Source organism: Arachis ipaensis, chromosome B05 (genome assembly GCF_000816755.2).
Source record: "Arachis ipaensis cultivar K30076 chromosome B05, Araip1.1, whole genome shotgun sequence".
In the NCBI taxonomy this organism is placed as follows: domain Eukaryota; kingdom Viridiplantae; phylum Streptophyta; class Magnoliopsida; order Fabales; family Fabaceae; genus Arachis; species Arachis ipaensis.
In genome coordinates, this window is record NC_029789.2 from 11,812,995 (window position 1) to 11,833,343 (window position 20,349).

Sequence of the window (20,349 nt, forward strand, 5' to 3'; positions counted from 1 at the left end):
AGGCATTCAAGCTCTTCGCTGAGGTCTTCCAGTTGTCCCAAATCTTATTAATGATATATGGATTACTAGCTTTATAATTTTGTTAAGGTTGATACGTGAAGAGTTTTAAGATTGTGGAAGTAGATAGTAATGATAATGAGTCTGAAGAAGAGGAAAAAGAAGAGGGAGAGGGAGAGGAGGAAGAAGAGGGAGTGGTTATTCATTTGGAGTTGACACCTGTGTCACTTGACATTGACACATCATATTTTACCTGACATGTAAGATTGTCAACTGGTTATAAGGGTCAATTTGTCTAATTTTATTAAGGAAAAGTATAGGGTACCAACATATTATCTGTTAATTTATTGTCAACAATAATTAATTATTATATTTTAAATACATATATAAAGAGACATATCCAGAAAATATATCTATAAAGACACTTCTATTAAACACAACCATAAAAAAGACATTTTTATTAGACACATCTATGAAGACACTTCCATGAAACACAGTTATAAATAAGAGTTGATAGAGGTTGGCAGATATGTTGTTGGTAACGTAACGGGACCGTTTTATTAATGGGTGGGGGCGGATTAAAGTTTAAGGATGATTAGGGTACGATATATCTCACAGAAAAAAAGTCACGAACCAGAAAGGTATTTACCTTTAATTTTAAAATAAAATTAATATTTTAATATATATTCTATATTAATAATATTTAAATTGATAATTTTACATTTTTACCCTTTATTTATATACAACAAAATTTTTTTCCACCCCCGGTTGCCAAAAAGTGATCGTCACCGGAACTCTTCCATCGATTGCCAAAATGGGACAGACAGTTGCCGAATCATAAATCATGGTTTTAAAGGAAAGCTACAAGAAATAAACTCAACCATTATTTGGAAGTTTTAAACAGACAGCTAAATATGCAATATATGCTACAAAGAGATGATTTAAAAAGAATACAATTTAAAGAGACTGGCAATGCACAATCCACTCCCTTGCTGTATCTTTCTCTAACATAAAATGTGTTGTGTAATAAATGAAAACAAGGTAAAGGAAAAAATTATGATGGATTTATGCAAAGATTTCCATGTCAAGCTGTTCATGCTGAAAGGCTCTATACACTGCAGGCAACAGCTTCTTTTTCCAGATTATTGTAAAATGAACTCAACTTGGTGATAGCAAGCGCTTCACCAAAGAGTGATGCTCTTGTAGATCTTGATATGCGCACCTCAACATAATCGCCAACCACAGGATTTCGCCGTGTCTTGACATCTTCCCTGTCTGGTATTGGCACATTGACAAACAAAACCCTGTGGCCCTTGTCGCTCTTGCCCATAAGCTCGGTATCCGGAGCTCTCTTGTTAGGTCCTTCAACCAACACAAGCTGCACGGTTCCAACCTGAGAGTCAAAGCACTTGCCCGTGCTCTCACGAAAAACCTCAATGAGTTCAGTTAGCCTCCTCTGCTTTGTTTCCTCAGGAACATCATCGACATAATTTCGGTGGGCATGAGTTTTCTCCCTCATGCTGTAAGCAAACATGAATGCCATATCATAACCAACAGCTTTTACGAGACTCAATGTGTCTAAATGTTCCTCCTCTGTTTCCCCACAGAATCCTGTTCGAATTCCAAACATAGAAAGAATTGAATCAATCTGCAGTTAAATATTGGTGTGGCAAAGAAAACCCTAAAGCCTAAAGTTTTGGGTAGCAATACCATACAGTCATACACAAGTAGCTAAATTAGCAACGTGCTTATCTACCTTTTGACTTTTGTACTTTCAACAAAATACATCTGTTCCATCATATATTAGGAAACAAAATATTTGACAATGATGATGCTGTTGCCAATTAAGAGGATTATATATATGATAGCACATGATGGCATCACTTTATCTATGTAGCAGACTCCATCTAACAAAAAAAACAGAAGGCTTAATTGTTGATGCTGATGTTTGGTAATGCAGATTTTATTCACCACTTCCATAGACCTTTCTTAAGGAACAAGAATCTCTTCTCTATCAATTACTCGTTGTAGAAAGTTAACGAAAAAGTGTTCTCAAGGGTTTCAGCTGACAAAATTTTACACCTCCTAAATATGCTGGATGGATTCATAACTGTTGAATTTGTGTATTCCGTTCCTTTATGAAAACTAAAAATCTAGATGCCTCAAGAATAGAAGGTCAGCATTAGATACAACATGATTATGAAATTAAAGAAAAAAGTGACAAACGCAAAACTTGATCTCTCATGCAGAAATTTTATAGAAAGCCAAAAACTAACGAATAGAAAGGGAGCAACTTGAAAGGCATATTACCACAGATGAAATCACTGCTCAAGGCCACATCTGGAATAATGCTGCGAATTTTATGTACAAGCTCCAAATAAACTTCTCGGGTATATCCTCGTCTCATCCTCTCAAGAACTGTACTACTTCCAGTTTGTGCTGGTAAATGTATCAGTTTGCATATATTATGTCTTTCTCGCATAAGATAAAGCAATTCATCCGGAAAATCTTTAGGGTGTGGAGAAGTGAATCTGAATCGCATCTCAGGAAATTCCAAGGAGAGTCGGTCCAACAGATCAGAAAATCTTAAACCCATTGTTTTCACCTTAGAAATGCTGGAAAACCCATCACTAAATTTCCAGTTGGAGCCTGGTTCAACCTCTTTCTCAATGCCGGATGCATCATTATAGCTGTTCACATTCTGCCCTAGAAGTGTTACTTCTTTCACGCCTTCTTTCCAGAGCTCTGCCACCTCTTTCACAATGGAATCCACAGGGCGTGATCGCTCTCTGCCTCTTGTGAATGGCACAATACAGAATGAACACATATTGTTGCAACCCCTCATCACAGAGACAAAAGCACTAATCGAGTTCTTGGATATCCGAACTGGATTAATATCGGCATACGTCTCCTCAAGGGAAAGAAGAGTATTGATCCCCTTCTGGCCATAGTCAACCTCCTCCAGCAACCGCGGCAAATCCCTATAAGCATCAGGACCGCAGACCACATCAACCATTTTGTCTGCATCAAGTATCTTTTCCTTCAACCTCTCGGCCATACATCCCAAAACAACCACTTTCGGAGGGCGCAAGGACTGCGACCTTCCGGTGGCAACATTGCTCTTCCAATGCCTCTTAAGAAACCAAAAATAGTTAAGCCTCTGCCACACTTTCTGCTCAGCATTATCTCTAATGGCACAAGTATTAATGAATATTATTTCAGCACTCTCAGGAACACTCACTATTTCGCCATAGCCGGCATTGTTCATGATGGAGAGGACAATCTCCATATCATTAACATTCATCTGACATCCATAGGTCTCATGGTATATACGACCTTTCGAAGCAGCTTCGTTGTCTGGTACAACACTATTCGGAAAAACACAAAAAATAAGCAAACTATTTCCATTCCTAATCCCTATTCTTATTTAAACCTGTAATTCTACAATTGGGGATACAAAAACAAAAATTCCTCTTTTTTTTTACACTATGCTTATAGTTGTCGTGACAGAGATATATGCGTCCTACTATTAATATTCAAATTCAATTCGACAGAAGTAAAAGGCAAAACAAATACCCAGAGAACTGAAAAAGAAAAAGATTGAATTTCGAAGAGAAGTAACTCACAGGGATTGAGGTTGGGAAGAGGTAAGGGTAGCTTGAGGTAGGAAGTGAGGGAGTGAGGGAATGGGACCCTCTAATTTGGTGGAACGAGAGAAGCTTCTCGAAGAGCTTGCGACGGTGAGCTTGAAAGTAGAAAGTGGGAGTGGGCGTGGTGATGAGGTAGTGAAAGAAGAATGGCGGTGGAAGTTGAAGATTGTGAGAGTAAAACGAGGACGATGAAACTTAAAAGGTTGGTTCATTATGGATGAAAATGTAAGTAACGACGCCATTGAGTTCTCTCCGCCGCTGCAGGCTGCCGCCACCGGTATATGGTGGATAAGGTCTCTTCCCTGCTACTTCTACTGCTCCGCTTTGTGGATTACCACCATAACGCTATCCCTCACAACGCAACATTTTCTTGTCGTTTCGTATCCCTTATTGTTAAAAATAAAAGTCTTGAATATACTCTATTATATAAAAATCGGATTTCTGCACTTAATGATGGAGTTGATGTGGCATGCTTCGGAGAGTATTTTTCGATTTAATTATTTTAACTCATTCAATACAATTTATTCAATACAGTTTAGGGATGAAAATGACTTACGTCTGAACTTTCAAGGACTATTTTGATTATAAATAACTTTTTTACATATCAAGTGCCACGTGGCATGCCACGTGTCACTGACATGTGCCACGTGTCACCGATCTGACATGTCAACCAATCATATTGTGACACGTGGCATTAGCCCTCCACGTCATCATCCAACTGACGGAAGGACTAACTTTACCAATTTTAAATTTTTCGCGGACAAATTTTATTATCTTTTTCTTACGGGGACTCGTTTGAAGAATGGGTTATCTTTCGGGGACCAATTTGACTATTTACTCAATTGATTTGATTAAATATTTAAATATCTATATAATTTAATATAATTTATATTACTTAATTAATTATACTACATTAATTGTAATTCGTTATATTAGTCAATTGGTTTTTTTATTTATAAAGTCTAAAATAAAATAAATAATTTATTGTTTATTCTAATTAAATTTATTAAATTTAATTATATATTATATATGAATTAATGTTAATTTATAAATTATTTTATATTATAATATTCAATCAAATAAATTGTAAATTACTTTAAATTATATGCGCACGGAAAAATGGATTTAAATGTGGTTTATATAGTATAGATAGTATTTAATTAAGAACGGTGTATTTTTAAGTGTTTTGATATAACTTAATTATATCAACTAATTAATTTGATTAGATATTTAAATATCAATGTAATTTATTATAGTATATAATACTTGATTAATTTTATTATATCAATTGTAATTTTTTATATAACAAATTATTAATTAAACTCATTCTAAAACATAAGTAAAATAAATTAATTTTCTAGGTGGCCTAATGTAAATTTATAATTTATACAACAATCAAACAAAGCATAGAACTTGTGAATTATAATAAAAAGGAATAAAAAAGTAGGGCCTACACCATGTTGGCTTGCTTGCCTCCATTGCATCTTAACAAAACATGGGCCTATGGAGACTAATCCCGATTCCAAACTGGACAGATAGAAAACCTACCCGGATCTCATACAATTAATTTCAACTCGCACCTAAAGTCCTCTTTTAGTCTTTTTGGGTCTTCTCTCTCTCTCAGCAAGCAAGCATATACGCCAGTAATGGAGAACGGTATCTTGGCACTGGCAACTTCAGAACGGCAAAGATGAGAAGACTGGTTGCTTATACGGCGACGGGATGATGATGGAATTGTGCCGGTGAGGAGGTCTATGAAGATGAGAGATGCTAATGTGACCAGAGAGGTTAGATAGCGGACCGGCAAGAGGAGACTTTCACTGATATTATTGTCGTTCAGATCGCTATCGCACCGGGATGCTTCCTATCTGTAACTTATGGAGGTGAACTGCTGCAAGGAAGTCATGGATTCAGATCTTATTTTAATTATTGTGTTAATATATAATTAAATTTTTGTGTAAAATATAATGATATTATACATTAAAGTATTAAATATTTGAATCTATTATATGTATATTCTTCCTTTTGGGTGAATATAAATCTGTTAGTTAATACTTAATATTTAATATTTTGGAATTAAATCATATTTTTTATTTATTCAGTTATTTTTGTTGAAAGAAATATTTTATATAAATTTTGTTCGTTTATTTAGTTGGACAATGGTACTGTGTGTAGAAAGTAAATAATAAAATATTTTATTTTGTAAAAAAAATAGGAAACAACTATGCATATTTCTGTAGATAAGGATCTGATATCTGTATTCGAATCATTGATATCGGAGGGGGCTATGTATATTTTTACATACTTTGGAGATAGCAATAACTGTGGGTTGTACCGCACAACATCACATCATTTTCGATTATTTTTTTAAAAAAGAACTACTATCTTATCCTCTTTTTATGATGCAATGCCGTTATATAGTATTAAGTTGGTTCCTTTTAGAAAAATTATGGGATACTCTCCTCAACATCCTTTTTTGTTTGGTAAGTGTATGATTTATGACAAGTACATAAGTTGATTTTTCTTTTGTTTTTATGACAAAATATCACTAAGACGGGTGATTTGTGCACAATCTTCTGTTTGATATTTATTTTAAACGTTGCTGGAGTTATGACCGGTGTAGAGGGTGAAAGAAAATATGTGAAGGATGGCAAACTTATTGACATGTTGGTCATTCAAATTGAGAATGAGGAGTGTATTTTTTCGATGCCCTTACTCAACACTTAATATGTTTATATAAGCAATTTTTTATTTTCTAAATAATTTACATTTTCTTTGCAGTTTAAAACTTAATATTGCTGTTCTTGGAGAGATAGTGGATCAGATCAAGGGTCTTGTGGCAGCGGATGAGCAACAGTTACCGGTAGTTATTTTTCAATTTGCAAGAGTAAGAAATTTTTAGGTATGTGAGGATTTTACCACTATCGAATGGTTATATTTTATTGTAGCTATTTCTACTAATTATTGGGATGCGATTCAATAGGTATTTTTAGTTTTAAAATTTTATGGTATGATGTTATATATAATAGTAATTTTTTTATTTTTAAATTTTAGAGTGTGATACTAGATGTCGTGGAAGCAAAATTATAAGTACTGTGTTTTGTGTTTAAAACTTTTGATCATGTGGAATTATAAGTGAAATTATAGAAAATAGTAATAACAATTCCGGCAAATGGCTGGCGTTCTAGAAATTAAAATTTGAAATGATAAAAAATATTATTATATACACGTGGATAAATTGTATCACCAATTTTTTATTTTTTTTTATTGTAAATTCTATGTTAATTTACTCAACAATTAATTAATCAATATATAATTTCAAGCTATATTTTTGTTATTATATAATATTTTTTATTATTTTATATTTACAATAAATATTTTTTGTATAGCTCATTGCTAAAATAAAAAATGTTTACTAATTAATTAGGTTCATAGTAGATTATAGTTGGTTTTTTAAATCTAAGGACACTTTTGGTTACTTTTCATTCGATAATTTTTCTGTCATGTATAATTGTACAACTCATTTAAGCAATAATTATTGTATATAGGTACCAATATTTTACAGAACATTATGTATGGTACCAGGCTCTTGATAAATCCAGATGTTCCTGAGATTGTGATGCTTCAAAAAAGATATTGTACCAATATTGTGAATTATTTATGGTTGTGTATATTGACTGTATTTTTATGGCGTTGTGATTGATAAGTAGCGTGTACTATAAAGAGATCTCGCAGTATCTGTCTGTGCTTTCTGGCAAACCGGTGTATATTAATGAAGATGAGGTTTTATATTCCACTGAGAGGAAGACAATAAAGGAGTTACGTGCGGCTGTGGATGTGAGTGCCTTATAGAAAACTACTTTTTTATGTTTGGTTCATTGTTTTTTGGACTTTCAAACTGTTCCTATGTAGGTTGGATTCTATGTTGTTCTGGCCACTATTTTTAATGTTAGAACCCGTTCTAAGTTGGTGGTATAAATCTTGTGTTTGCAGCGTGAAGGAATAAGCTAATGCGGATACATACTTCAACGATGGCTGTAATAAGAACGTGAATAATGTGGTTGATAGGTACAACTATAATTGGACTTATTTGTGCAATTCTTTCATAAAAAGCAATAAAGTTATGTAATTGATTATGTCTCTTTTTAATTTATTTAGTAATATCTAGCTTAATACCAACAATTAGTAGACAATAAGAGAACAATTTATTAAAAACAAAAACTACTTTGATCGATGAAAATATTGTCTATCCATATAAAAAAATGGCAAAATGAGATAGAGTGCATAGAAAAAATTCATATACCTACAACAATTTTATACCAAAGTCTCCTCTACTAGACTAAAATCTAGAAAATTGATAAGCCTAAAAAGATTGTGTTTGAGCATTTAAATTGTGTTGAATATAATTTTTATGATTTTATTGTAACTAAAGGGTGACAGACCAAGTGTTAATTGATGTTTTTGAATAAAAAAAGCACATAAGTTGAATTTATTAGTTTTTTATGGTACTGCTACAATAACTTTTATTGTGTTCGATAAGGAGACTGCAGCTCTATTCGGACGGACCTGTACTGAGATTGTGAAAGAGTTAAATGTATGTGGTTTCTGCTGTTGAAACCATTTGAATGGTTATGATATTCAATGTCGGATGTGAATATAGAAGATAATTTTATACCATCCTCAAAAACTTTAGACGGTATGTAAAAATTTTATCTATATGTTTATTTGCATCTTTGTGTACATCCTGGACTAAATTGCATCGGTATGACAACTGAGTATCTAAAGAGAGTTCATTCGGCAGATGTGTGGGATATAGAAAATCCTATTTATCAATGTCAACACTGTAAAGCATAGATGTGGTCTGAAGAAAGGCTTGCTGAATTCAAACAGTCGCTCCAACCAAAGTTTTCATTATGTTGTATGGAAGGAAAGATCGAGCTTCCTCTACTTTCTGTGCCTCCTGATGAGCTCATTTAACTTCATACTGGTGGAGATCAAAGAAGTATTCATTTTCTAAAAAATATAAAGGCATTTAATTCAATGTTTTGTTTTACATCAATAGCCAAAAAAATTGACCGTGGGGTGAACAATGGGACTGCTCCTCCAATTTTTAAGTCTGGGGGGGGGGTCAAAACTACCATAGTATTGGTAGCTTACTTCCTCCGAATAATCTGCAACCAACATTTGCCCAACTATATATTTATGACACAGAAAATGAGATTGATATTCAGATAGACACACTTCGATAATTTTCATGCAACCAGTCAAATATTTTAGTTATTTTTTATCTGTGAGAGAAAATAACATAAAATTTATTGTTTTTATTTTGTGCAGTTCCAATGAAGCTATAAATGAGCAGGATAAGAAAATTGTGGCAATATTAAGAAACATGCTAGAAAAATATAATAGTTTGGTAAAGAGTTTTTGCTATGCAAGAGATAGGTACCAACAGAAAAATTGCACAAATATAAAGCTTAAGTTGATTAGTAAAAGGACTACAGATGACAGGACATACAACTTACCATCTGCATCTGAAGTGGCTGCATTGATTGTTGGTGATGTCAAACAACTAAGCAAAGATAGAGATATTATTATAGAGAGTCAAACTAAAAAGCTCCAACAGATTAATATTTTTCACCCATCTTATTTAGCCTTGCAATATCCATTGTTGTTTCTGTATGGGGAGAATGGATTTTGTTTGGGTATTGCAACATCAGATTCTATCTCCGCTAGGCCTACAAAGAAAAACAAAACAATCACTTTGTAACAATTCTTTGCTTTTCAACTACATACAAAAAAGGACGGGTGAATCTCTGTTAATTCTGATATCAAAGAGATTATTCCAACAGTTTCTAGTAGATGCCTACACAATAGTAAAATCAGAGAGGTTAAAATTCTTTAGGTATAAACAACCACAGTTGAGGGTTGATAAATACAAATGTCTGCATGAAAGTCTTATAAACGGGGATGTAGATGCTGCAAGGCTTGGCAAAAGAATCATTCTTCCCAATACTTTTACCGGTGGACCTAGGTACATGATGAATAATTGTAAAGATGCATTTGTAATTTGTAGATATGCAGGATATCCTAACTATTTTATCACTATGACCTATAACCCTGAATGGGATGAGATAAAAAGAGAAGTCACTCCCATTGGATTGAAAGTAGAAGACCGCCTTGATATATTGTGTCGAGTTTTCAAGATCAAACTTGATGGTTTGATTGATGACCTAAAAGAGGAAAAAATCTTTAGCAAAATTTTGGGATGTAAGTCTGTGTTTATACAACACCTTATTAAAATCTTATGTTGTAATGTTTTTCTCATTTGTCTTTTTCAATTTTCAAATATTTACACTATAGAGTTTCAAAAGAGAGGGATTCCGCATGCACATATTCTTTTATTCATGAGTATCAAGTTCAAGCCACAAACACCAAATGACATAGATAAACATATAACAGCTAAGATTCTTGATGAAAATGAAAGGCCAAATCTACATGGAGCTGTTCAAAATTACACGGTACATTGTCTATGAGGTCCGTACAACAAGAATTCACCTTGCATGAAGAATGGATCCTGTTTAAAGTTTTATCCCAAAGAGTTTAGATAGCGAACACTCATTGATGAAGCCGAATTTTCCAAATATAGGCGTACTAATAACGGTCGAACAGTGAAGAGAAGGGAATGTGTACTAGACAATAGGTTCATTGTTGCTTATAATCCAGAATTGTTGCTCAAGTTCGGGTGTCACATAAATGTGGAATACACATGCCAAACAAGTTCTATTAAGTATCTGTTTAAGTATGTACATAAGAGCAATGACCGCGTAACAACTACCCTATACAACGCTGGTGATCCGTCAGAAGCCACACAAGTTGTTGACAAAATTAGGAATTACTACGATTGTAGGTACATTTCGGCATATGAGGCAGTCTGGTTTATTTGGATACGAAATCCAAGAGAAAAAATCATTTGTGATTAGACTTCCATTCCATTTGGAGGATGAGCAACCTGTGGTTTATAGTGAAATTTCTAATGTGAATGATATCGTCGAAAGAGCAATATCTCAAGTCTATGTTTTTGGGATGGATGGCGGCGAACATGTCATATCCCTATGCTCGAGGTCTGACTTATGCTGAGTTTCCAACCAAGTTTGTTTGGAAGGACGATGCTTCAAAGTGGTTTCCTCGAAAGCAAGGCTTCACAATTGGAAGGTTGACTCATGTACCTGCAGGTAATGACGAGTTTATATTCAATTTCGATCTTATTTATTTGACGATTTAAATTTAAAATCTTAACAGCATGTACCCCACGTCTATTTTATTCGATTTATCTACACTAGAAAACAAATGTTCAAATAACTTTTAGCAGTTATAATCTGTAGATTACACAATTTTAGAATTGTTCTATATTTTTTAGAAAAATTAATCTTATGCGGATGTGTAGCTACATAATAATTGAAATCGCATAGCCTAATCCATTTAGCTATTTAAAAGTGGGATTTTAACCAATTTTTTTGCAGTAAATACCGAAGAATATTACCAACGACTTCTTTTGAATACTCAAAGAGGATGTATGAATTTTTGAGATATAAGAACAGTAGGAGGAACAATTTATGGCTTTATGCTACGTATAGAGATGCATGCTTCGTCCTTGGACTCTTGCAAGATGACAGAGAATTCATGGATGCAATTAAGGAAGCAAGCTCGTGGGCCTCAGGATCATATGTTAGAAGGTTATTTGTTATTCTATTAACATCCAACAATATCTCAAGACCAGAACATGTCTGGAATAGATGTTGGCATGAACTTTTAGATGATATTTTGTATCGAAAGAGAACCGTGATGAACATGAGGGGTGGGTTTTTATAATTGTAATTATAAAAGTTCTTCATTATTGATCATTTTTAGTTTGATTGAATTTTTACAGTATCGTATAATATGCAGAGTTAACCATGTCAGAGGATGAGATTAATCAGTTGTGCTTAATGGATATAGACAAGATCTTACATTCTTATGGTAAAACCTTGAAATACTATCCTCCTATGCCTTTAGCAATTGAAGTTGATAGTTCATTGTTAACCGAAAGGGTTATCAGGGAAGAGCTAAACTTTAACAGGGATGATTTAAAGAAAAATGCCTCAAACATGTTAGCCATCGCAACACCTGAGCAGAAATATGCATTCGATAAAATTGTTACAGTTGTGTATTATGATGAAGGGGTTTTTTCTTTGTGTATGGTTATGGGGGTACTGAAAAAACATTTCTCTGGAACCTTATGTCTGCTGAGATTCGCTCAAGGGGTGATATTGTGTTAAACATTGCTTCAAGTGGTATTGCATCTTTACTTCTTCCCAATGGAAGAATGGCACACTCAAGGTTCAAAATACCGCTGAATATAACTGAGGATTCTTTATGTAACATCAAACCTGGTTCTCTTCAAGCAATGATGCTGTTGAAAGCCAAACTTATAATTTGGGATGAGGCTCCAATGGTTAGTAGGTACTGTTATGAAGCGCTTGATAAATGCTTAGGTGATATCATGAGGTTTTCTCCAACATATAACAAAGATTTGCCCTTTGTAGGAAAAGTGGTTGTACTAGGTGGAGACTTTAGACAAATTCTTCCTATCATTTCACGAGAATCAAGATAAGATATCGTTCATTCAACCGTGAATTCGTCTTACCTTTGGAAGTTTTGTCAGGTGCTCAAACTAACAAAAAACATGAGACTCTCTGTAGGGACGATTGCTTCAGATCAAGATGAGACAGAGCAATTTGGTGAGTGGTTATTGAAAGTTTGTGATGGTCTAACATGTGACAATATGGATGGTGAATCTGAGATATGTCGTCAAGGAGATATTGTTACTCCTTCTTCGGACCAGGCATTTGATGAGTTGGTTCATTTTTCTTATCCAAATATTTTAGATAACATGTCCTCAAAGGATTTTTTCAAAGCAAGAACTATACTGGCTCTCATGCTGGACATCATTGAAGAGGTCAACAACCATCTGATGACTATCATTCCTGGAGGAAAAAAATTATATCTTAGTTCGGATTCGATTTGTATGGATAAAAGGAATATGGAGAGTCAACTAGATCTCTATGATCCTAAATTACTGAATAGCATAAATTACTCTACTTTGCCTCCACATAAATTAATACTCAAGGTTGGTGATCCGGTGATGTTACTGAGGAATATTGACCAATCCAGTGGTCTTTGTAATGGTACAAGGCTACAAATTAGGAAGCTTGGAAATCATGTCATAGAATGTGAAGTCTTAACGGATAACAATGTTGGTCATATTGCTTTGACTTCAAGAATAAATATGGTACCAACAAATGAAACCGTCCCAGTTAGATTCCAACAAAGACAGTCTTCCATAATAGTATCGTTTGCCATGACAATTAATAAGTCTCAGAGACAAACTTTATTTCATGTTAGATTGTACTTGCCCAAACTAGTTTTTACACATAGCCAACTATATGTGGCACTTTCAAGAGTTAAGAGTAAGAGAAGTTTAAAAGTTTTACTTATGAATCACGTAGGAATGTCTGCAAATTCAACCATCAATATTGTTTATAGAAAAGTATTTAAAAAAATAGAATTCTAATATAAACATTTTGATTTTATTTTAAATTCTATATCAATGTATAATTATTTTACTTTAAAAAAGTGTAAAATAATTATTATTTACTATTTTTAAGTTAAATTTTGATTTTGATAATAATTTTATAAATTTCTTAACATAATAATTATTTTGTGTTTTTTTTAAAATATCAAAAGATATAATTTTTTTTTATTTTTATAATTTTTTTCGTGCTGACCACGGATTCATATACTAGTAATAATTTAAAAATTGATTTTTATTTATTTTTCAATCATTGTTTAAAAATATTACGTACACGGTACACCTACATAGACTGATACACATGATATGAATCGTGTTTAGCTGATAACAACGATCTGCAACAGAAGCTGAAGTTCCAAGATGGTAAATCGGAACTGCAGAGCCACACTTCGCCTTGTTACCTTAATCAATCGTCAAGGCCACCCACACCCACCACTCTCCTCTTCTCCTTCTGGTCACATTTCTCATTCATATATAATTCTCCCGTTTTCAATCGCTTTTGTTTTTTTAACGGTGCTCTGTTTTTACTCGGGGACAGGAATTGATGCATGCTGGAAGCAGCTACAGCGCAACAATGTTCACGGGGAGCATAAAATTGTGTCCTTTTTCAGCCCGTTAGCAAGTTCCCTGAAAACTAGGCAATGGGGTGTTAATATTCAGAGTAGATGTTATGGTTCAGCTTCTGTGTTGGTTCAGAGGAACCCCAAATTCTCAAAGTTGAATGATGAAGATGTTAGATACTTTGAGGGGATATTGGGTGCCAAGAATGTCATTCAGGATGATGAAAAGCTCATCACTGCAAACACTGATTGGATGCGTAAATACAAAGGCTCCAGTAAGCTCCTTCTACAGCCACGCACCACTGACCAGGTTCTTCTTTTAATAGAATCAACAATTACTTTGGTTCATTGAAGCATATCCAAATTGTCATGGCTATGTGTATTTGCTTCTGCAGGTTTCTGAGATTCTTAAATACTGTAACTTCAGATGTCTGGCTGTCGTTCCCCAAGGTGGTAACACTGGTCTTGTAGGTGGAAGTGTACCTGTTTTTGATGAAGTATGATGGAGTTCATTAAGCATGTTATTCTTTTTTCCCTTGAAAGAATGATGGGGCTCATCGTACTTAGTACACTGACAACTTTTTCCTATAATCTATTGCTGCAGGTTGTTGTCAGTCTTAGTGCTATGAGTAAAATCATATCCTTCGACAAGGTAGACCATTTATTTCTTGGGAGACATATAGGCTATGAGTTCCCTTCTTCTGTTTGTATATGTTTATCAATGTGCCTTTTTCTCACTAGTTTTGCGGGCATTTCAGCATTAAAAAAGAAAATCAGGCTGTCTTTCTTATATCTATTCGCTTCCTACCAAGATGAAACTTCAGTTTATGGTTTTATATTGGGATAGCTTATTACGTGTTCAGAAAACTCCATAATGAATGCTGCAGATAGATTGCTGCAAAGTTATTTCTTGTGAAAAGATTTTGAAAACCCAAGTTACGGATTTGAATACTTAACCTGAGGTTTTTGCCAATGCATGTTTCAGGTTAGCGGTATATTGGTATGTGAAGCAGGGTGCATATTGGAAAATATAATATCATTCCTGGACAATGAAGGGTAATAGTTTTCATGCATAAAGTCACTGTCATTTGTAACTTATATATTAATTTCATAGCAGTCTTTGTTTTTTTTTTTTTATTAATATTATTTAGACACTTATGTTGGCTCCTCTTTCATGAAGAATTTAACCAAATATGTTATCTTGATTCAATATTTTACATTAATATTTCTAAATTTAGTTTTGGGTGTTTGCTTGACAAAATTATGCTATTAGTGGAGTTCTCCAATCTCAATGTTGTGCAAATGCAGTGTCACAGCCTAGGTCTTGAAAGTTTAGATGATTGATTCCCCTCTCTGCCTATTTGAGTTATTAGCTTATAACCTTGACATATGCTTTCTGTATTTAAGTGGTGTACACTTTTCATTCAGATTTATTATGCCACTAGACTTAGGTGCAAAAGGGAGTTGCCAGATAGGTGGAAATGTTTCAACTAATGCTGGCGGGTTGCGTCTTCTTCGATATGGATCCCTTCATGGAAATGTACTTGGTAAAAGGAATACTTGTAACCTGTTAAACTCCACTATTCAAAAATGTTCATCGTTGCATGTTATTTGAGTTTTATACTTCCAAAGTCAATGTATAAATCTGGATGAATAAATGGAGTTCAGTTGAAAGGTGAAACCACCAATGATTTTTACTGCCTAGCAGGTATTGAAGCTGTTCTAGCAGACGGTACTGTACTTGACATGCTTAAGACATTGCGCAAAGATAATACTGGATATGATTTGAAACATCTATTTATAGGTATCTAGTTAACAATTATGCAAGTCTGGAACCTAATGATAGATGTATTTGTAACTTAACTTACAAATGATGTAGGAAGTGAAGGTTCCTTGGGAATTGTTACTAAGGTTTCGATACTTACCCCACCAAAATTATCTTCAGTAAATGTGGCTTTTCTTGCTTGCAAGGATTATAGCAGTTGCCAGGCATGATCAATGTTCTTATTTTTAAATTTATTTTTCTTACTGAATTTTTTAACTTATCATTGTTTTGTTCTTGTTTTTGCATTCATAGATTATGTTATCCCATGCGGTTACCTTAATTGATTGCCCTTTTTTGAAATTGGCAATTTTATATTCAGGAATTGTGAGGCTCTGATTTTTGTTCATTATTCTTTATCTTTTTTACCTTTTTCATTGAGGAAGCTTGTCGAAATTCATTATAATTTTCTTCTCATGTTCTTAATGAATTTCTTCTTTTGTAAGATAGAATTTTATAATGAAGATGAAGGGTCCTGAATCTGAAATCATGAATTGCTTTGTTTTGTGTGCCTTGATATAGGCAAGAGAAAAGTAGGTCTCCATTGACAAACTGTTCTGTATAAGCTTAATGTTACCAATTAGGTGAAATTCTTGAATAAGTTTACCTATTGTATTCATTTTTTTTAACTCATATATACTGCTAACTATTATCTGATGTTTGTATGAATTTTGGTGACTAGTAGACTCTTTCAGTTGATTTTATATATATATATTATATATGCTTCCCTTTTGTGTGAGTTTGAAACAGGCATACATCTGACCAGATTATTTCTGGTTCTTTTTGCATTTCAGAAACTGCTACAGGAAGCAAGGAGGAAACTTGGGGAGATTTTGTCAGCATTCGAATTCTTAGATAGCAATGCTATGAATTTGGTAATCTTTATAGATTTGTGACTGTCTATGTTGATTGCTAATTTGCTATTAATAAATGCATTATAGCTGTCCTACTTCTGAGAAAATTATTAGGACTTAGTGATTGCCTCTGTTTGTTGGATCCTAGTCGTGCTGATTTGATTTGGTTTCTAACAGGTTTTAAATCATTTGGAAGGTGCTCGCAATCCATTACCTACGTCACTGCATAACTTTTATGTGCTAATTGAGACAACTGGCAGTGATGAATCCTCAGACAAGTGAATTTCTCACCCAATTATTTTGATTAGTTTTGCTTATATTAGTAGAATAAATTATATTGGCATCCTTTGTTCTGAATTTTCATCTATAAAAAGCCTCTTTAAAAATTGTAATGTAGGTAATCCATTCCTCAACGGAATTCATTCAATTTGCAATGTTAGTGTATCTTTTTAATGCTGAATTTTTCTTCCTTCTCATCTCAGGCTTCTGCTGATCAACCTAATGAATTCTATCTCTCTCTCTCTCTCTCTCTCTCTCTCTCTATATATATACTTGTGTTATCCTAATAAAGAGTTCTATCCATTAACCTCTGAATGTGTTTCGCCATGTTTCTTAACATTTTATTTTATTTTATTTATTTTATTACTTAATATGTCTGTTTGGTTTAGATGTAAATTCTAAGTGTGTAGTCTATGTTTTAATCATCCACGTTTGATGTATGTTTCAGTTTTATTTTGAATTTGAATTTTTTATATTTCCAGACAGAAGCTTGAAGCATTCCTACTTGGCTCCATGGAAAATGAATTGATATCTGATGGTGCTCTTGCACAGGACATAAACCAAGCATCATCTTTTTGGCTTCTGCGTGAGGTCATTTCTCACTCCATGATTTTCCATTTTGGTGGAATAGATTATGCTGTTCAAAATTAATGATAAATTGTATAGTCGTGCATAGCTTTTCTTCTTATTGATGTTATTCTATGAGCTTGTTTTACAAACTTTTGTGGCAGTGCTTTTACCTCTTTTGAATTGTATTTTTTAGGTCAGCTATACAACTTGCGTTTCGAATTTGTATACCGATTTCATATAATAGAGTCACTATTGTGAGATTATATATGTGCCTGTCCACTTATCCACTTGCATTCCTACAAAAACCATCTATTGGCTCCTTCATATTGTTAGAGCATATTTCAGTTCAAACTTTCCAGATGCTTTTACACTTTTACTCTTTTAAATGGTATGGGCTTCCTTCTAAATTGCTTGTCTTTATTCCTTTGTTTTTCATTGGCTAAGTTGCTAGTGTTTATTCTGATTTCACCAGTTGATTCTTAGCCCATGTGGATGCTTTCCAGCATGGCCCCTTAGTTGCTTCTTTTACTATTATTGGCTATAATGCTGTGGAAACTAAATCATTTGCTTTTATTATTACTATTATTATTTAAGGGGAAAAAATGGAAATTAAATTTTGGTCAAAAGAACTACTTTCTTATGCTTATTTAGCAAGGGTTTGTCGTCGGTAGATGAAATTTCAGTTTAACATCCCAGGGAATACCAGAGGCACTGATGCGAGCAGGAGCAGTTTACAAGTATGATTTATCGATACCTGTTGAAAAGATGTATAATCTTGTTGAAGAAATGCGCTCAAGATTAGGTAAGAGAGTATAAATCAGCAGAGTAAATGGATTACACAAGCATGTTTATTTTTATTTTCCTAGATTTTTTTCCTAAGAATCCGTATTTATAATTAAAGATTTTACACAAACAGAGTATGTTATCAGCTGTTATTACCGTCTTAAAATAATCCGAATTGTAGGTAATGATGCAAATGTAGTTGGATATGGTCACCTTGGAGATGGTAATTTGCATTTAAATGTCTCTACCCCTCAGTATGATGATAAGGTAGCAAGATCAAACACAAATGAACTATTTGGTTATGAAGTCCTTGTCTTCAATTTAGATGAATAATCAAAATATTAAAACTTTGCAGATTTTATCACAAATTGAGCCTTTTGTATATGAATGGACATCTAAGCATCATGGTAGTATCAGTGCTGAGCATGGCCTTGGACTAATGAAAGCTAACAAGATTTTCTACAGCAAGTCACCAGAAACTGTATGTATTGTATTGCATCTACTTGTGTTTTCTATTTGAGAATGTAAACTTAACTGTGCATTGAATGTCTTGTCTTAACTATTGGACAGGTGAAAGTGATGACTTCAATCAAGAAATTGTTGGACCCCAATCACATACTCAACCCATATAAAGTTCTTCCTTGTTCTTCCATTTCATGAGTCTTACATGTGTAACTTAATCTTGTTTTCATATTTGACTTCTTTAAATTGAGATGATGCAAGTACAGTGGAGCTGTCTCCTCATATTTGACTCAACAACACTGCTGCACTGTAAATAATAAATAATACTACTATACTAAATAAATTTATGGTCCATGAATTTGATAGAACATGAAACTAGGATTAGCATAATGATTAAATAATTGAATTTTTTTTTTTTAGGTCAATTGTGAGTCCTTAATTGGCTGTTTCGGGAATATTTTGTGCAAAGTCTTTCCTCCTAGTATAAATGTGGAACCTTTCATTCTAAGGTGAGGTATAGAAGAATTTATTAAGAGCAAGAAAAGCACTTTGCTATAAATCTCATGGAAAAAGAACGGGAGCAAGTTAATGCGAAGGGAATCACTTTTAGTTTTAGAGTGTTTTGAGATTTAGGGTTTAAGACTAGATTCATTGCTTCATGCATTACTTTATATAGAGAATTAGAGACCTTTTGGTTAAGCTTGAGATTTGTTAGTGTGTTCGGTCAAAGAAAAGATAATTAAATAAAGGTGAGAACAAAGATGAGTATATACCTTTTATTCCAACCTATCATCTAATTAAGTTTTTTTTATAAAGAAAATTTTCTTTTCTATTGCATTACTATCTTTTCTCCTCCAACAGCATGTTCTAGAAGCCACAAGTCCATAACATAGGGCAGACCATTAATTACTTAGTTTTCAACATTGAGACTTTCATGCGGTGTTTCGCCTTTAATTTCCCTATGAACAAATGTAGATACGAGCTTTCCACTAAACACGCCTAGAATATATGCTTATCTTCTACCCTTAATTGCCTTAGAAATAAGCCAAATTCAAAATGTTAAAGTCATTACTAACTTTTTATTATTAGTGCTCAATCCACATATGATAGATAGTGAGAAAGTAAAATAAATAAATTACTAGTGTTAGTTCTTTTTCATTGAAAAAATGGGGTGGTGTCACTGGTGTCCCAGTTTTCTTATTACCACTTCATTGATTTGTTGTTTGGTCAGTTTTTTGCTCCAGGGAACAGATAAGAAGAAATAGAGGCTACTTTCTACTTTATTCAAAACTCACCCTGCCTTATGCAATTCATTGATGCTATATTTTCATTAGTAAACCTATACAATTTTATATTGATTGGTTTAAGTAATATTTCAGTTTTGAATTTGGTAAATAATAAGAAACTTAGCCCTAGAAGTGAGAGCTTTATTTCTATAGCAGGTCAACACAGTTTTTTCTTCTTCTTTTTTATGTATATTTTGGTCAACAGGTCAACTCAGCTTGAGCCTGAAAGTCTTGAACTATATTATTTTCAAGACCGACAAATTTGAGATTCTAATAGTTTTGGATTTATATTGGTGGGTTAGAATAAAAAGAACGCTTTTGTATATAATAACCAGACCACTTTTACTTTTCTTCTTTGATTTGTCACTTTTCTTAAATTAAGTTTCGCTCAAGTTAAATTCAGCTTTCTCGTGAAACTCTTGTGTGTCTGAATGTACTTGCATTTATTTAATGAAAAG

At 33.5% G+C, this 20,349-nt stretch overlaps 4 protein-coding genes across 4 annotated transcripts; 3 read left to right on the forward strand and 1 right to left on the reverse strand.

The window, feature by feature from the left end:
* Positions 846 to 4,027, reverse strand: LOC107642923 (CDK5RAP1-like protein). The gene is made up of 3 exons (XM_016346431.2): positions 3,624 to 4,027; positions 2,308 to 3,365; positions 846 to 1,608 (listed from the first exon to the last, which is right to left on the reverse strand). Exons 1-3 carry the CDS (start codon positions 3,887 to 3,889, stop codon positions 1,106 to 1,108), a joined length of 1,827 nt encoding a protein of 608 aa, XP_016201917.1. The 5' UTR covers positions 3,890 to 4,027; the 3' UTR covers positions 846 to 1,105.
* Positions 3,802 to 19,030, forward strand: LOC107642924 (D-2-hydroxyglutarate dehydrogenase, mitochondrial). The gene is made up of 16 exons (XM_016346433.2): positions 3,802 to 3,940; positions 13,597 to 13,729; positions 13,814 to 14,145; positions 14,231 to 14,332; positions 14,440 to 14,487; positions 14,821 to 14,891; positions 15,264 to 15,382; positions 15,544 to 15,639; positions 15,715 to 15,824; positions 16,452 to 16,532; positions 16,689 to 16,789; positions 17,273 to 17,381; positions 18,057 to 18,162; positions 18,325 to 18,410; positions 18,499 to 18,624; positions 18,714 to 19,030. Exons 2-16 carry the CDS (start codon positions 13,636 to 13,638, stop codon positions 18,801 to 18,803), a joined length of 1,671 nt encoding a protein of 556 aa, XP_016201919.1. The 5' UTR covers positions 3,802 to 3,940; positions 13,597 to 13,635; the 3' UTR covers positions 18,804 to 19,030.
* On the forward strand, positions 10,687 to 12,297 carry LOC107640155 (ATP-dependent DNA helicase pif1-like). Its single transcript, XM_016343705.1, has 3 exons — positions 10,687 to 10,879; positions 11,592 to 11,793; positions 11,865 to 12,297. The coding sequence occupies exons 1-3, from the start codon at positions 10,687 to 10,689 to the stop codon at positions 12,295 to 12,297; spliced, it is 828 nt and encodes a 275-aa protein (XP_016199191.1).
* On the forward strand, positions 12,370 to 13,257 carry LOC107640156. The gene has a single exon (XM_016343706.1). It carries the CDS (start codon positions 12,370 to 12,372, stop codon positions 13,255 to 13,257), a length of 888 nt encoding a protein of 295 aa, XP_016199192.1.

What these genes read in the sequence shown, in the direction of transcription:
- LOC107642923 (XM_016346431.2), bottom strand. Translation starts at nt 3,889, where the DNA reads ATGGCGTCGTTACTTACATTTTCATCCATAATGAACCAACCTTTTAAG. An exon ending in TCTTCCCAACCTCAATCCCT is followed by an intron (nt 3,366 to 3,623) that starts GTGAGTTACTTC and finishes TTTTCCGAATAG; the next exon opens with TGTTGTACCAGACAACGAAG. An exon ending in GAGCAGTGATTTCATCTGTG is followed by an intron (nt 1,609 to 2,307) that starts GTAATATGCCTT and finishes GAATTCGAACAG; the next exon opens with GATTCTGTGGGGAAACAGAG.
- LOC107640155 (XM_016343705.1), top strand. Translation starts at nt 10,687, where the DNA reads ATGATATCGTCGAAAGAGCAATATCTCAAGTCTATGTTTTTGGGATGG. An exon ending in GTTGACTCATGTACCTGCAG is followed by an intron (nt 10,880 to 11,591) that starts GTAATGACGAGT and finishes TATAATATGCAG; the next exon opens with AGTTAACCATGTCAGAGGAT. An exon ending in AAGAAAAATGCCTCAAACAT is followed by an intron (nt 11,794 to 11,864) that starts GTTAGCCATCGC and finishes ATTATGATGAAG; the next exon opens with GGGTTTTTTCTTTGTGTATG.
- LOC107640156 (XM_016343706.1), top strand. Translation starts at nt 12,370, where the DNA reads ATGAGACTCTCTGTAGGGACGATTGCTTCAGATCAAGATGAGACAGAG.
- LOC107642924 (XM_016346433.2), top strand. Translation starts at nt 13,636, where the DNA reads ATGGTAAATCGGAACTGCAGAGCCACACTTCGCCTTGTTACCTTAATC. An exon ending in TTTGAAACATCTATTTATAG is followed by an intron (nt 15,640 to 15,714) that starts GTATCTAGTTAA and finishes CAAATGATGTAG; the next exon opens with GAAGTGAAGGTTCCTTGGGA. An exon ending in AGGATTATAGCAGTTGCCAG is followed by an intron (nt 15,825 to 16,451) that starts GCATGATCAATG and finishes TTTGCATTTCAG; the next exon opens with AAACTGCTACAGGAAGCAAG.